This window comes from Aythya marila (genome assembly GCF_965140915.1).
Source record: "Aythya marila genome assembly, chromosome: 3".
Lineage (NCBI taxonomy): Eukaryota > Metazoa > Chordata > Aves > Anseriformes > Anatidae > Aythya > Aythya marila.
In genome coordinates this window covers 42705377-42719686 of record NC_139044.1, presented here as the reverse complement: position 1 = coordinate 42719686, position 14310 = coordinate 42705377, and the positions used below count along the sequence as shown (strand labels likewise).

The 14310-nt window shown below is 47.2% G+C and overlaps 1 protein-coding gene across 2 annotated transcripts; it reads left to right on the top strand.

The window, feature by feature from the left end:
- The first annotated feature begins 340 nt into the window (after positions 1-340).
- On the top strand, positions 341-13864 carry CCSAP (centriole, cilia and spindle associated protein). 2 transcript variants are annotated; one of them, XM_082755674.1, is made up of 4 exons: positions 341-710; positions 7606-7889; positions 9836-10025; positions 12047-13864. In XM_082755674.1, the coding sequence occupies exons 1-3, from the start codon at positions 395-397 to the stop codon at positions 10007-10009; spliced, it is 774 nt and encodes a 257-aa protein (XP_082611800.1). In that variant the 5' UTR covers positions 341-394; the 3' UTR covers positions 10010-10025; positions 12047-13864. The 2 variants fall into 2 exon arrangements, with proteins under 2 accessions (XP_082611800.1, XP_082611799.1); XM_082755673.1 differs by having other exon boundaries at positions 9836-13864.
- Positions 13865-14310: the final 446 nt, after the last annotated feature.

Genomic DNA, 14310 nt, shown 5'->3' with positions numbered 1-14310 from the left:
TCCCGCCCACACGGGCTTGCGGAAGGCCGCCAGTGCCCCCCTGCGGCCGGGCTCTGCCTGAGGAGCGGCTGAGGGGAGGCCTCATGGCGGCTGCAGCTCCCTCACGAGGGGAGGGGAGCGGAGGGGCAGGCGCTGAGCTCTGCCCCCTGGGGACAGCGACAGGAGCCGAGGGCACGGCATGGAGCTGGGGCAGGGGAGGGGCCGTTGCCACCTCCGTGACGTCACACAGCGGGGGGATCCCCGCGCCGCGATTGGCTCCCCGCGGGCGGGGGGCGGGCCCGTGCGGCGCCGTTTGGGTTTAAACGCTGCAGCGGGCGGGGCGGGGCCCGGCCGGAGGCGGTGGCCGGTGGCGGCAGCGGACGGCGGGCGCTGGGCTCCCGGCGTGGGCCCCGCCATGGTGGTGCCGGCGCGGCGCGTGCAGACGGAGTACATGAAGCGCTTCAGGGAGCCGCAGTGGGACGCGTGCGGCGCCTGCTACCTGGAGCTGCTGCGCTACCGCCTCAGCCGCCGCCTGCTGGAGCAGGCGCACCGGCCCTGGCTGTGGGACGGCTGGCAGCAGGGCGGCGGCAGCAGCAGCAGCAGCGGCAACGGCGGCGGCGGCAGCAGCACCGCCGGGTCCCCCTCGCCGCCCCCGGCTGCGCACGACGAGGAGGAGGCGGGCGGCGAGGCGGGGCGGGACGGACCCGGACCCGGAGCCGGAGCCGGACCCGGTAGGAGCGGGGGCGGCGTGGTTGGGGCGGGGTGAGGGGAGGGCTGGGGGGCGCGCGACACCGGCCGTTAACGGCTGCCCCAACGGCCGCGGGCGGCTGTGGCGTGGGTGCCGGCAGCGGGGGGCTGTGGGAAGCGGCGCCCGGCCGCTTATGTAAAGCGTTGCCATGGAGCCGCCGCTTATGTAAGGCGCAGCGGCAGCAGCCCGGGTCTGCAGCCGGAGCAGAACCGGCCGCGTTGTGCTCTGTGCTAGCTTATGGCACCTTCTGGCCCCCCAAAAGCAGCGCTGTGGCACGGGCGGGCAGGTAGCGCTGCCACCGAGCTCTCAACACCGTTAACTTCTCATCCCCTAAAATGCCTTGCCTCACCTGTGCTGAAATGAGGCTTGATCCGGCAGCCACTGACAGGTGTTCTGCAGCGTGTTTAGGGCCAGCTGCATGCCCAGGGAGCGGGGAGTTAAGCCGCGTGCTGCTGGGGATTAGTCCTGGGGTTAGATGTGCTGCTTTGGCCTGGGGAGATCGCATCGTCTGGCTTGATGTCCCCTGGGGCCTGAGCTTACCAGGACGGTCTGTACCCTGATATTCACAGCTCAGCCGCAGTCACTACCCTTAAAGATACCACATTAGCTTTAGCTCTGTTAGCTATTTCCTCCTCAGGAGGACTGGTGTTACAGTGCCTGCTGGTGGTATAGCATTTTTTAACATCTATGGTGGGGGAAGATGGCAAGGCATCAGGAATGGTCACAGACACTCTTAAGAACACAGCCTGCTTGGGTTGAAGGAGCTGGAGGTGTGCTCTGCTGCTGGCTGCCCCACTACAGCTCTCCATCTCCCCACAGCCATACACTGATGACAGCACCCCAGGTAGCCAGAAGGTAGCACTGTTAGTGGGTCTGATCTTGCTTTCCTCGAGTAGTATTTTGTAGTGCCTTGAGGAAAGGGGTATTGCAGAGTATGTGTGGAAGAAGCAAGTATATAGCAGCTCTGAGAAGCAGCACTGAGAAATCTCTGCTGAAGGAGCAGGGAATGGCAGTGTGGGAAAAGATGTGCTCTGTTAGGGTGGGCTAAAGGCTTGGTTTCTAGTGAGGGGAGTGCAAAAGCAGTTGGGGCTCAGACCTTGGGGTTCCTGCCTCTTCTGATGCAGTCTGAACACATGCTGATCCTGGGTGGATGTGGTGGGGGCCAGGATCTCATTCTTCTGTGTATCAAAGCAGTGGGGCACAGCAGGTAGCTTGCTGTGTCCTGGACTGACTGGCAGCTGGCGAGGCTTGAGGCTGCATGTGGGGATGCTGGGCAGTCCTTGGCCTTCCTGCTGCCCTCCGTGGCTGTCTCTGGAAGAGACCGTGGCTTGATTCCAGTTGGATCTGCTCTGGCAGCAGGTAGAAACTTGCTAGCTGCAGATGAGCTGCTCATACAGGTGTTTTCTGTGGCCAGTGAGGGTGCGTCTGTCCTGTGTGTGTGCATGGTTGTCCCCTCACCTTAGTGGCAAAGGGGCTGCAGAGCAATGCCAGCCTGCCCAGCTCTGAGCTCTTGGGCAGCTGTGCCTGTAGCTGGTGGAACTGTGCTGTGGCTGCTCAAAGAGAACACCTCATCTTTGCTTAGGTTCTTCCCATTTACAATGGGAGAAAAATCTGTACCTGATCTTTGCTTCTCTGTAAAGCAACTTAGTATAAATATATTTTCTTGCAGGCATTTAAGAGCCTTAGTAAAAGGCCTGAGAACAACCCTGCTTAGGCAGCTGGATTAAGTGGAAATTTATATCAGTGTATAGCTTAGTGTACAATCAGAAAGCAAGTGACTCATTCAATATTAGGCAATTAAAGATGTGTTTTTCTTTTTAGTGACTGGCTAATTAAGAAGTGCAGAGGAGAAGAGGAGATAACACACAAACTGCCACCCTATGAATCTTGTGTTATTCAACTGCCTTTTTTTTTTTTTTTTCTGGAGGAGCTTAATTATGCTGAAGTGCTGTGGGGGCAGCTGAGTGTGCTCATGCCAGTGACATCTTTTGTCTTCTGTATCTGGCATCCACCCACACGCTGCAGCATCCTGGTTGTTACCTGGCTACTGCTGCTTCCCTCTGTGCTGGGGGGAGATGGATTTCTGGCTATATGGTATCTAAAGTGGCTGTGGCAAAGTATGTTTGGCCAGCAGTAATGTTGCTGAATGTCCAAATACTACCACACGCAGTGTTTTTTTTTTTTTGTAGAAGAAACAGAATTACCTGCTCCTCACACAGCTCCTACCCATGAGGGAGCACTGAAAGCTGCACAAATCAGCACTGCCTGACTTCAAGGTTTAGTGGTGCTGGTCTAAAGTACTGCCAGCATCAAACTCTGAGGTGACAACTAGGGCAAGTGCATTTTGTCAATATATCTCATGCTGAAGTGGCAGCTGAGTGATGCTAAGGTGCGCTGAGTGGCAAATTTGGCATAATTCCTTCTGGCTCTTCGCTTGCGACACTGTTGGTGGGACTGCTCTGCAGAACATGTCCAGGCATGGGTGTGAGTTAAACATAATCCAAAGAAATCTCGACCTAAATCAGCTGGTTCAGTTGACGCGTCCTCGGACCTGTCAACAGAATCCTGTGGGCTGGTGAGTGAAAGACAGGAGCTCTTGGCAGCGGCACGGCAGGCAAACATGTTTGTGAGATGATACTGCTGCGCACACATCCAGGATTAAGCCATCTTTCCATCCTTATTGTGATTTTTGCCTTCAGCACTTCTGTACAGAGGTCTGGAATGACAGCGGTGACAAGCTGGTGTCAAAGCAGTTGCCACACAAGAGTCTGATGGATCTGGATTTGTGCAGCTCAGTAGAAGATCCAATTTCAAACTCCTTCCTGGATCTTGTCTGTCATGATGCTGCAGGTGTAGTTGCTGGCTTATGTGCGTGGGGAGGAGCAACTGGTGGTGGGGGAAGAAGGTAATGGTGTCAGCTTAGGGGTTACAGTACTGTGATCCAGTCACTTGAGTGTCTTTTGGGTGGAAACAAGCTTTGCCATCGAGTCAAGCCAGATTTCTGCCCAGCTGTGGGAGTTATTCACAGCCACAACTGCATATGTGCCCCCTCAAGAGGCCTTGGAGACCTGCCTTGCTTGGGGGTGTTGGCACTTAGGGGACTGGTGTGCAGGAGGCTTCCCAGAGCAGGCACCTCTCAAACCCTGGCTTCAGTGCTCTATCTGGACAGGGGAGCTCTGAAGGTGACTTGGGGGCAGAACCCAGAGTTTCCTGCTTTGGTACAAAATGCTTCTGAACCTGAGGTAGCCCTGTGTGGGGTGGACATCCCACACAGATGATAGAGTTGATCCCTGGGGACTTGTAGGTCTAATAGGAAGGCTGTTGGCTCTGCTGGCTTGCTGGAAGTACGTTTGGAATGGGATTCTTCTCAGCCTGGTAGAGCACACAGTGCTGTGGGAGGGAGAAAAGCTCCACCAACTCTTGTTGGGCAGTGGAGGGGAGCTGTTATGCAAGTTGGGTGCTGCAGGAGGACTTAAGTGACCTCTTCTGGGCTGGAGCCTTCAACTGTCCTGTTGGGTGGGCCTGGCAGCCTTGTTTTGCTGCTAAGCACTTAATCCCCTCCTGTCCAGTGTGCTCTGCTTAGCATCTGCGATGCAGTTCTGAAATGTTCCCAGCTTTTTCCCTATCGTGGCTAATCCCCGTAATGCTGCAGCCAGTCGGTTCTGGGTTTCCTGTTCTATTTGCAGCACGCATTCGGCAGTGCCTGCCGGAGCTGCCGTGCTGCAGGGGCAGGAGATGGCTGCTGGTGCCTGCGTCTGCTTCTCTGCTGTCAGCTGCTGCCTTCCTGCATCAGGGGTGCCTCACGAAATTGCTGGGATATCTGCTGAAGTTTCAAATAAGATTTAAATAAATGTCTGGTGAAGACATCAGCCTTGTACCTTCACTGAGTTCATATAAATGAGCTGTAGGAGTGCACTCATTACAGTATCTGCTCTAATAGCAAGTGCACACAAGGTGCCATAGTATGCTCCAGCATACAGCGTTTACTGCAAGGCTGAGCAGGATTCTGCGTGCCATTTACTCATATGCTTTTATAGCTATTTTGGGACAGGCTGGCTTCGTCATTTCTGCACCAGCTGGGACTGGATCCGAGTGAGCAGCATCCAGGCTCGTCTGTTGCTTTGAAGTAAGGCTACCGATGTGATTGCGGAGACCCCGCTTTCCTGTATTTTGGAGACTCTAAATGCCATCTTCCGTGGCTTTTGAACTCCCGTGTTGTTGTGCTCTCCTGTGGAGAAGGAAGGTGCAGTTTTCCTGGGCAGGATGGAATGGCTTCTTTCACCAAGTGACTCATTGCATATCTGACAGCAACATGTCCTCCCTTCACTGTGTTATTCTCTGAAGTGTCGCTGACATGCTCAAAACAGTGCCTCCTCCTGATATGGCCTCTTGCATGTGGAAGAGGACCAAGCTGGTTCCTCTTTAAGAGCGGGCAGTGTAGAGGAACTTGTAGGTAACAGACTACTAGGGGATGCCTCTGTGCTGCCTGTTGCAGCTGGACTGCGTGTGCTGCCTGGTCAGCGGTGAAGCTGTGCCCTAGAGCCCAGGATGCCACGCAAAGCTGGTGTTTTACCACACTGGGGTCACTGCTTTTCACATTTATCCAGCTTTGGCTGTGACCGAAACCTTGTGTCTGATATTTCAGTATGTGGCCACTCGTTGCTCTCGTTCTGTCACTCCGCTGGCACCGGCTGCTTTCCTTGGCTGTTCTCTAGGGGCACTCAGTCGGACTCTGGATGCTGCTGTGTTGCTGGCTACTTCTAGCAGCTACTTGGCCATGATGCAGTGGCATCTGCTTCTGAACGCTGCACCTGCACAGCCTGGAGTGCCCAGCACCAGGTGCTGTGCTGGTTTGGCAGTGAGTAGGAAATGAACAAGCTGAGCAGCTGAGGCAGCCCACCTCGGGGCAGTGCTGGTGCGTGCAGCGGATTATCCTGTACCCTGCTGGGGCAGAGCGAGGGTACAAGTGAAGCACTGCTGTGCCGGGCGGGTAACTTCCATTCTGGTGAAGCTGGGTGGATGCTAGAATGAAATTAAAGCGGTGTCAGATCGGGCATGCATGAGCTTGATTAGCTAAATCACAGCGATTAGCATGAGCGGTTGCTGTTGTGTCATGGGATGGGCAAGTCTCTCTGCTCTTAATGAAGATACTGCTGTGAAGTTTGCTCTAGTTGTTTGTGGTCAACCTCTCAATATGTAAGCAAGACAAATTCATTCTATATCAGTGGAGGAATTCTTTCCATACACACCAGCGTGTGCTGGTGGTTGCTGGAAGCACACGACTTGGAGTGTGGGCAGCTTGCAGCTGGTGCGGCAGGAGTCCTGCGTGTTCAGCTTGCTCTGCAAGCAGCTTGACGGCACCACTGTGTGTTCAGGGCAAGGCTGCAGCTCAAGGTCAAAGGTAGCCCTTCGCAGGGAGAGCTCTTAGCAGCGGACTGCTGTGCTGTTAGGTTAATAGGTGGCTTTGGTTGCCTTTTAAACAAAAGGTATGGTTGGCCTAAAAGTTACGGAAAGACTGGGTCGTGATGTCTGCTTGTATAATGTCTTATTGTATATTATATATCGTCTTGTATAATGCTGATCTGGCCTTCAGTATCAGTCTAAGTGTGCAGATTTAAATGATGCATATTAGGTTCTGTAAACGTTAATGTCTGGTGGACAAATGCTGCACCCCTTTGTCACCTGGTGCTATGGGAACAGGCAGGGCCTTTAGGGATCTTGGGTAGGGAACTGGCCAGAAAGCTGTTGGTATAATTAGAGCTTTATCCTCATACAGAGTTTTTAGCAATTAGCATAGCTTTATTATCACCTAATTTTTAATCACCTGGGCCCTTTGCAGTGTGGGTCAAGTACTGAGTAAACCACATGGAACACAATAGTCATGACCTAGACTTGGAATACACAAAATCACTCAAATCCCTTTCATCTTGGAGGACGATGACCATGGTGGTATCGTTTGCCATCCAGCAGCAGTTCTGGTACAAGGCCCACTTGGAAGCTGCAGATGCTGATTTTTATGGGTAATATCTCATGTGCTGTTGTACTTCCTTCGGTGGTGGGGTCACTGCATCCTGGCAGCCCAGCCATGGGGGCTTTCATCGTGCTGGTGGGCAAGTGTGCTTTTCTCAGTGCTGATCACCCTGCTTGTAGGTGTAACTGCTGTATAAAATGGCATTGGTTATATCAGCCCTGTTGTCTGGTGTCAGGAGCTGGGGGTGGTGACTGACATGCTGTTAGGGAAGGTGGGGAAACTAGTCTAGGGCAGCACTGCCTGCTGTGTGATGCTTTAAACACAAGGCATTCTTCACTGAATAGATAGCAAGGGTGATGTTGATTGCTTTATAAATCTTTGGTTCATATTTCCCTCTCCGATGTAAACAGCAAACCATAACCAAGATGTATGCATGAATAATCAGGGAGCTTGAAAATGCACTCTTCTTTCAGTGGATGTCTGTAATATGAGGGATTTATTTTACATAGCTTTATCAGGCTTGTTCTCTGGCTGGCAGCATCTACATGCCGTTCAGCAGTCCATCTGTTCGCTGTCTGAAAGATGAAAGAATGAAACTGCGAAGATGGAAGATCACTGGAAACATTCTTAGTGCATTTACAGTGCTGCCTGGAGCTATTAGGCTTCTGTAGCCTCACTAGCGAAAGGCACGCTTAAATGTGTGGAAGCTGATGTGCAGAGGGATGGGCTTGGAAATATCAGTCACTAAGGAGTGAAGGCATTTGAGTGAGGTATGCCTTTGCTGCGGTGGAATTAGTGACGTCTTCACTTGCTGAAAAAAAAGTGCAGCTTCAGTGACATATCAAGAGGCTGTGCAGATAGGCATGATTGTTATTGGGAGCTCAAAGCAGACCTTTCTTTTTTTCAGAAAAAGAAAGAGAAGATCAAGAAAAGCATCAGAAGGAAGAGCAAGAAAAAACTGTAGAACAGACTTCCACAAAGGAAGCAGATAAAACCAGCCGTACAGGACGACGTCCAAGCCGAAGTGCCTTGTCCAGTCGTAACGATCGAAGATCAGCCAAAAGTCCTCAAAAGACAGATGCACCAAAGGAGAATAAGCATCCATTTGCTCTGTATGGGTGGGGAGAAAAACAGACAGATACTGGAAGCCAGAAAACTCACAACGTCTGTGCTTCTGCTTCAGTGAATGAAGTAAGTAAAAAGCTTCTATTTAAGTGAGAACTGATGACTTAGAGCCTAGAAAAGACACATGGCTAATATCTAGGTAAAACTTCCAAGGATGCTTTTATTTGTCATTGCTTGGGAAACAGGGCTTCAACAACCTGTTCTGTTGTGGGTGGTACTGTCCTGCTGTGGCTATGCTATGTCATGCAGGAGTGGAGTTAGGGGCTTGCTTTGTTTCCTTTGAGAGCTGGTGTCATCCCTCCAGGTTTGGCTGTGCTTGGAGTTGTGTATGAGCAGAGTTTGGTCAGATTAGTCCTTCTGCGCAGTACAGTATTTCTGAGAAAACGCTTTCAAAAAAAAAAAGGTAAGTGTCAAAAAACAAAAACATGTTTGGATGCCTAGCTCTGCTTGCTGCAGAGTCTTTGTGTGTTGCTAAACCCTGTTTTATAAAGACAGCCAGTTTTCTACATTATCCAGTTGAGTTTGCACAGTCTAGCTTTGGTGATACCAAAAACCACTTTTTAAAAAAGAGAGTTAACTCACTAGAGTTAACACTTCTATGTGGTAGTCAAGAACTTGGGTTTGGTGTGGAGGGGAGAAGCAGAGGAAAGTTCAGAGAGATCTACCTAACTGTAGTTATGTACTGTCAGTACAGTATTGTCATTAATAATAAAGGAAAAGTTACAGCAGTAAACTTCAAGATGTTTGACATGTCTGACTGCAGTAGCTGTTAACTGTTAACCTGTTTTGAGCAATACTTGGAAGTTCTGATTAATGCCTGGCTATCTCGTTTCTGGCTGTAATAGTGCTACCAGCAAAACTGGCTGTTTTAAGTGTATTGCTGCATTCTGAACTTCATGAAAAGCAGCAGGTGGTTAGCACCAGGCATCCCAAAGCTGGGATCTGAATCTCTGAGTCTGAATCCCTGAGCCAAGATACCTGAGGATTAATGTGGTGGATGTGCTCTTGAGTGTGAGGTGCAGCTGACTTCCAGCAGGCTGTTTTGGAAAGGGTTTGAAGCATTTTCTCCTTCCTGGGAGAGTCCAGCTGAACTCTTAAGGAAATGAAGAACGGGACCTGCAGCTTTTGGAAGAAGCTGCCTGTCCTGATAAGGGACACTGTTACTGGATTGATAAGCTTGGATCAGCAGTGGAAGATGCTGACTGGTGCCTTGTTGAAGCCCAATAGATGTTAATGCCAAACTTGAGTGGAGAGAGATACTGTGGAAGACTTCTAACATTGCTCATGCTAGAAACAAAGTTGAAGAACCCTTAAGGGTCTCTGATTTGTAGTGAGTGGCAGGATTCCTCTCAAACAGTTAAATAATTGAAAGCCATGGTAGTGCCCTGTCAGTAGGGGTGGCTCTGTAAGGAGGGACTGCTTATAGCCTGCCTAGGTCACTTTTCTTGGATGTTTCAAAGTTGTTACTCTCCTCTTGAGATGAGATCTTTAAGTCTGGAAACAGAGGCAAGCAAACACAAGCTGGCTATTAAGACCAAATTTGGTGAAAATGATAACTTGAATATTCATCAGGACACAGGTTTTTATATTTAAACGTCAAGAAGTTCTTTGGTATCTAGTGAGCAGTCTCTAACCATTGATGTTACTACTATGCCTAGATCTTAAGGGATACATACTGAGGGATAATTAAGAGTTTTCTATGGTAGAAATAGGAGAAACAAGGCTTTTTAAAATGTCAGAGTTAAGATTCAGAGAAACATTAAAGATTTTTGCAGTCTTTCCCACCATGAGGTGGGGGAAATATTGCAGAGTAGAATTTGAAGCATCTCTTTTTGGAAAAGTTCTGTGCTTCTTTTTTTATTAGTGGTGCAAATTACATGAGAAAATGTGATCTTCCTAGCAAACCCTGTTTCTTCAGAATGGGGGTTGGGATAAATAGCAAGTGCCCCTTGGCTTTCCTGGGGGCTTCCTAGCCTGTTTTCCTGCTTGTAACACTAACTCTGGTCTTCCAGATTCATGAATCTGCTCTACGAGCAAAGAACAGGAGACAAGTGGAGAAAAGGAAGCTTTCTCAGAGGCGAGTACGATCCGCAGAAACAGAGAAACCTTGCCGGATAAAACCTCCCCCGCCAGACAACCCGTGGATGACAGAGTATATGAGATGCTACTCAGCAAGAGCTCGGTGAAATTGGATTCCATTAGGTATCATCATAAAGTTTTGCCTATCAGGACACTGGTGCAAGGAACCAAACTACTTATGCAAGGTTTTTATAGGGAGTTTCCAGCTGTTAAAATATTTGTTACAGTATTTTTATCTTGGCTACCTACCTCACAGTGGGGTGTATAGTTGGAGCCATAACATTTGAAGCGGCTTTTAGATATAGCTACCCAAATTTTTAAACAATTCCCCTTTTGGGAATCTTTGTAATGCGTTTCAGTTGACTTGTTTTGGGGGTGGGGGGAGTGGAGGGGGAAGCCTGGCATACTGGCAATCAAGGCAAACATTTTTTGATCTTGGTTATGAGTAATCTGCTGTCCCTTACTTCAAAGTTAAGCCCTCCAAATCATGGGGAGGTGGTATTATATTAGGGGGGAGAGACTTTAAAGGTGTGATGGAGGTGCCTTTGTATTTATAGTACTATTGAGTCGATATTTCTACCAAAATAAGTGTATTAAGACAGGCAACAGGGAAGCCAGTAGGTCTGGTAAGCAGCACTAATAAACATAGATGCTTTTTAGGCAAATGCCAAGTGTTGTCTGTATATAGAGGCTTTCAAAAAACTTGCTGAATTGGTGAATCTGGTGATACTTTCTAATTTTCACTGCTGTTACAAAGGTCATTGTAATAAACTACTAATTATCAGAGCAGGTAACAGCTACAGGATCATTTTGCTGTTGCTGTGCCTATTGTACCAAATAACTGATGTAGACAATCATCTCACAGCTGCTGCTCGATAGGCAGTTGCTTGTTGTACCAGGATCAACTTGGCACCACTGTATTAAGCTTGTGGTCAACTTATTCTACATTTAATCATGTAAATGCCGGTTTATCAGTGGGCTGGCTTCTGTCTAGTGAAGTCTATTTTTAACACTTAGGAATATCTGCGCTCAGTGGGGTTAGACTGCAACATGCATTCCATGTGGTGGTATTGTATGAGTGTGCTTTTAGGGATTTAAAACTTAAATTATTTTTGATGATGCTTGTAGGTGAAGCTGAGAAGCTTTCTGCCCCCAAATTGGTGCAGAACTCCTTGCTAGTGGGGTGAGGGCTAGAGAAGGAAGGAGAGGTACTTTTTAGTAAAGAAGCCTTTTAGTAAAGAATACATATATATAAAGGAGCTTGAACGCTTTCAGTTTGTAGGTCTGTTATGTATTAAGAGTCATTGTTTGTCAAATTCTTAGTGTTTTTTCTCCTCAGGCTGCTGTGTATGACTTGTTCAGTTTGATAACTAAGCTTTAGGCAGACTCTTCCTGTAGTTGTGAGCTTCAAGATTTTGTTCAGATGTGCTGTGTGTTAGTTATGTACGTTGCTTACCTTTAACACCTTCGCAGCTCGCTTTTTACAGACTAGACAACTTCTCACAGTAAGCACACTTGCACTTCTGCAGCAGAAGCCTGTGCCTGTCTTCGCTTCGCTGCACCATCTCAGTGAGTAAGCAGGACTAGAATTGCTGCTGCAGCAAGGGACAGATGCGTAGTTGAGTTTGGTTGCGGATGTTTTTGAAAGCAAGTAATCATGTGGAGGGACCAAACACTGCTGCCTTCTAGTATTAATTGTTACATCAGTAAAGGCTTCATTAATTTCAGTCTTACTAAGGTGTCTTTGACCCCATGAAGTTATAACCTGATTTTCAAGTATAAAGCTTTACAAGTCCTAATAACTTTTGTTCAGGCTACTGACCAGAGATCTTACAGCTTCTAAAGCTGGGGAAGCAGAGCATGACTAGGTATGTTTATATATGGCAAAATGACTATATTCCAACTTCTTAGTAGGCCACAGTTTAGAACTTTCTAAAACTTCAAAACTCTGTTCAAAACTGAGACAAACTATTTGACAAAATGCTTTTTATTCCACATGGGATTTTTACTTTTTTTTGCATGCCGTTTTTCTTATTTAAATAGCTTTTGTAAAGATATTCAAGTTGCTTTGACACTTTGAATTCAGAAATCCACCCTAGTTTTGAACAACAGTATCACGGCACTAACTCAGTACTATTTACCAGCCTTACTCAATATAGCCTGTTCCTGTTGCCCAGGATGCTGTGTACACCTCTGGCTTTGTAGACTTCATGTGACCCTAGCAGATGGACTGTGTGCCCTCAGTGTGTGCCCACATTAAGCAGTTTTCTTGATCATGGACTTGCCACACTTACCAAGACAGCTTCCAGAGTTCTCTTCCCACTGAGAATGGAGGAGCCAAGATGACTGTGCCTGCCTTAAGTACCCATTCTTGGATAAGATGGATCTCCTGTTAGATGTTGGACTAGGGGCTTTAAATGTCTTCTGCCTTGGATACTGGGTACCAAACCTGGAAAGTCTCAAAACAGGGTCGTTCAGGTGTTCTGTAGAACATGAGAAACTTTCAGCAGCATCTGGGCTGCTGTGTACTAAGGAAATATTCTAGTTCTTATCCTAGTCTGGACAAGAGCAGTTCCCCACCAAAAGTAAGTTAGAAGATAGTGACAGAACTGGATCACGTGAGTCACTTGTGTTTTTTAAATGGTCTGTAGCTAAAAATCTTGGGTGCTATGTTGGTACAATTTTAGTCTGAGTAATGTAATGCCTGAAGTGAGGGGCAAATTATTCTGCTGATCAGGTAGCTTTCTTATATTTGGGCATTATTTGACTTTTTAAAAAAGGTGGTTAGTAGATTTGCTCAGGCTCTGTGAACTAGTATAGTCCTGATAACTGCAAGTTGTATATGCAAAATGTTTAGTGTGCCAGGCTGAGGTCTGGAAAACTCTTCTAGTGTTCTAGCATGAATTTTGATGAACAGACAAATGACTTGGAAAACAGAACTTTCAAGTGTCAAAGCTTTAACTACATTCCAGAGATAAAGGAGCAGGTCGCTTTGCATCAAGTTTGACTTTGCTTTCCATTCTAGATAATGTTTACCCTATCAATGAAGAAAGTTCAGACTTGTCTTGCCATAGACTTTAGAATTGAGCCAAGTTATGAATGCTTCTCACTCCTGTTTTACCAGTAAAACCTTGTAAGAACACAGTCAATACTCAGTTGTCCAGTCTTCATTGAAGTAACTGTTTATTCCTTTCAGTTTTTGAAAGCACTCAGCCAAGTGAAATGACTTTCACAGTGTAATGCTGCAATTTAACTATAGTGTTGTATAGACTCGTGTTTACAATGTGAAACGTTGCAATGAAAACTGCATATGAATGTCCCTGTGAAGTACAGTAGCATGCCTGTTCAGTCACTGCTGTCACATCTCTGCAGCTATGAACTATGGTGGTCTTTACTGGAAGCTGAGATAGTCAAGGTGACTCCTAAATTTAGAGCCAAACTTAACTGCGAGGGACAGACCTGAATGTGTGGTAACGAATTCTATCAAGGTACTCAATGCATATTAATCAAATGTTAACATCTATGGAAGTGCATACTGCCCTTCTAATTTTTATGGTATAAATGCAGTATAACTGAACTATGAAGACCTCTGATTTTTTTTACTGATAAGGACCAAAATCTAGCAATCTGAGGACTGATGTCCAATAACCTGCATGTGCCAGTTTATTTTCTAGCTCAGTTAGTGCACTCAGCAGCAAAGCCATATGTAGAGCCTGACTCAACACCTTGACAATAGCGCCTATAAAATTAGGGGTAGAAGTGAATGGGAAGCTGCCTCAGCTATTGTTAGCACTGGATTCACTTTAAATCACTTTAAAAATTCTAGGGAGATACCATCTAAGCTTGAAGCAATATGTGTTTTTTAAAGTTTTTAATAGTATATGTTTTTAATGCTTCTGTATTGTCTATATTTAATAGTGTAGTGTCAACTTGTATATGTGAATAAAATGAGTGACACAGTATCCTGGAGTGCTTATGCTGTGGTGTTCTTTGGGTCTCAGTTTTGCTACAGGGCTCTTGTAGACTGCATGCAGACTATATACAGCCTCTGCTTCTCACATATCCTCTCCCCTTACGGAGCGTAAGTGACAAAGGTAACTAAAACCACTCTTTACAGAACCAAATCATCCTGAGAGCTGAGTTTTTCCTACATTGTTCCTAAAACTCTCCCATGATTTTTAAAATTTCCTTTCCTTAGATGACTCATTTAACGTAGCATAAACTCAAGGAAAAAACAGCTTGTTACAGTTTTGGCTCTGTCTCAAATGCAGGCTGAAGTCCTTGTGAATCTTCCTTTATAGCTAGAAAAAGGGTAAAAAATGGTAGTACGGGGAAAAGGCAAGAAGCTGCATCACTAAGAACGAGTATGATGTTGCAACTGGGAAAACTTTTCAAATAAGTTATTTAA

What these genes read in the sequence shown, in the direction of transcription:
- CCSAP (XM_082755674.1), top strand. Translation starts at nt 395, where the DNA reads ATGGTGGTGCCGGCGCGGCGCGTGCAGACGGAGTACATGAAGCGCTTC. An exon ending in CGGAGCCGGAGCCGGACCCG is followed by an intron (nt 711 to 7,605) that starts GTAGGAGCGGGG and finishes TCTTTTTTTCAG; the next exon opens with AAAAAGAAAGAGAAGATCAA. An exon ending in CTTCTGCTTCAGTGAATGAA is followed by an intron (nt 7,890 to 9,835) that starts GTAAGTAAAAAG and finishes CTGGTCTTCCAG; the next exon opens with ATTCATGAATCTGCTCTACG.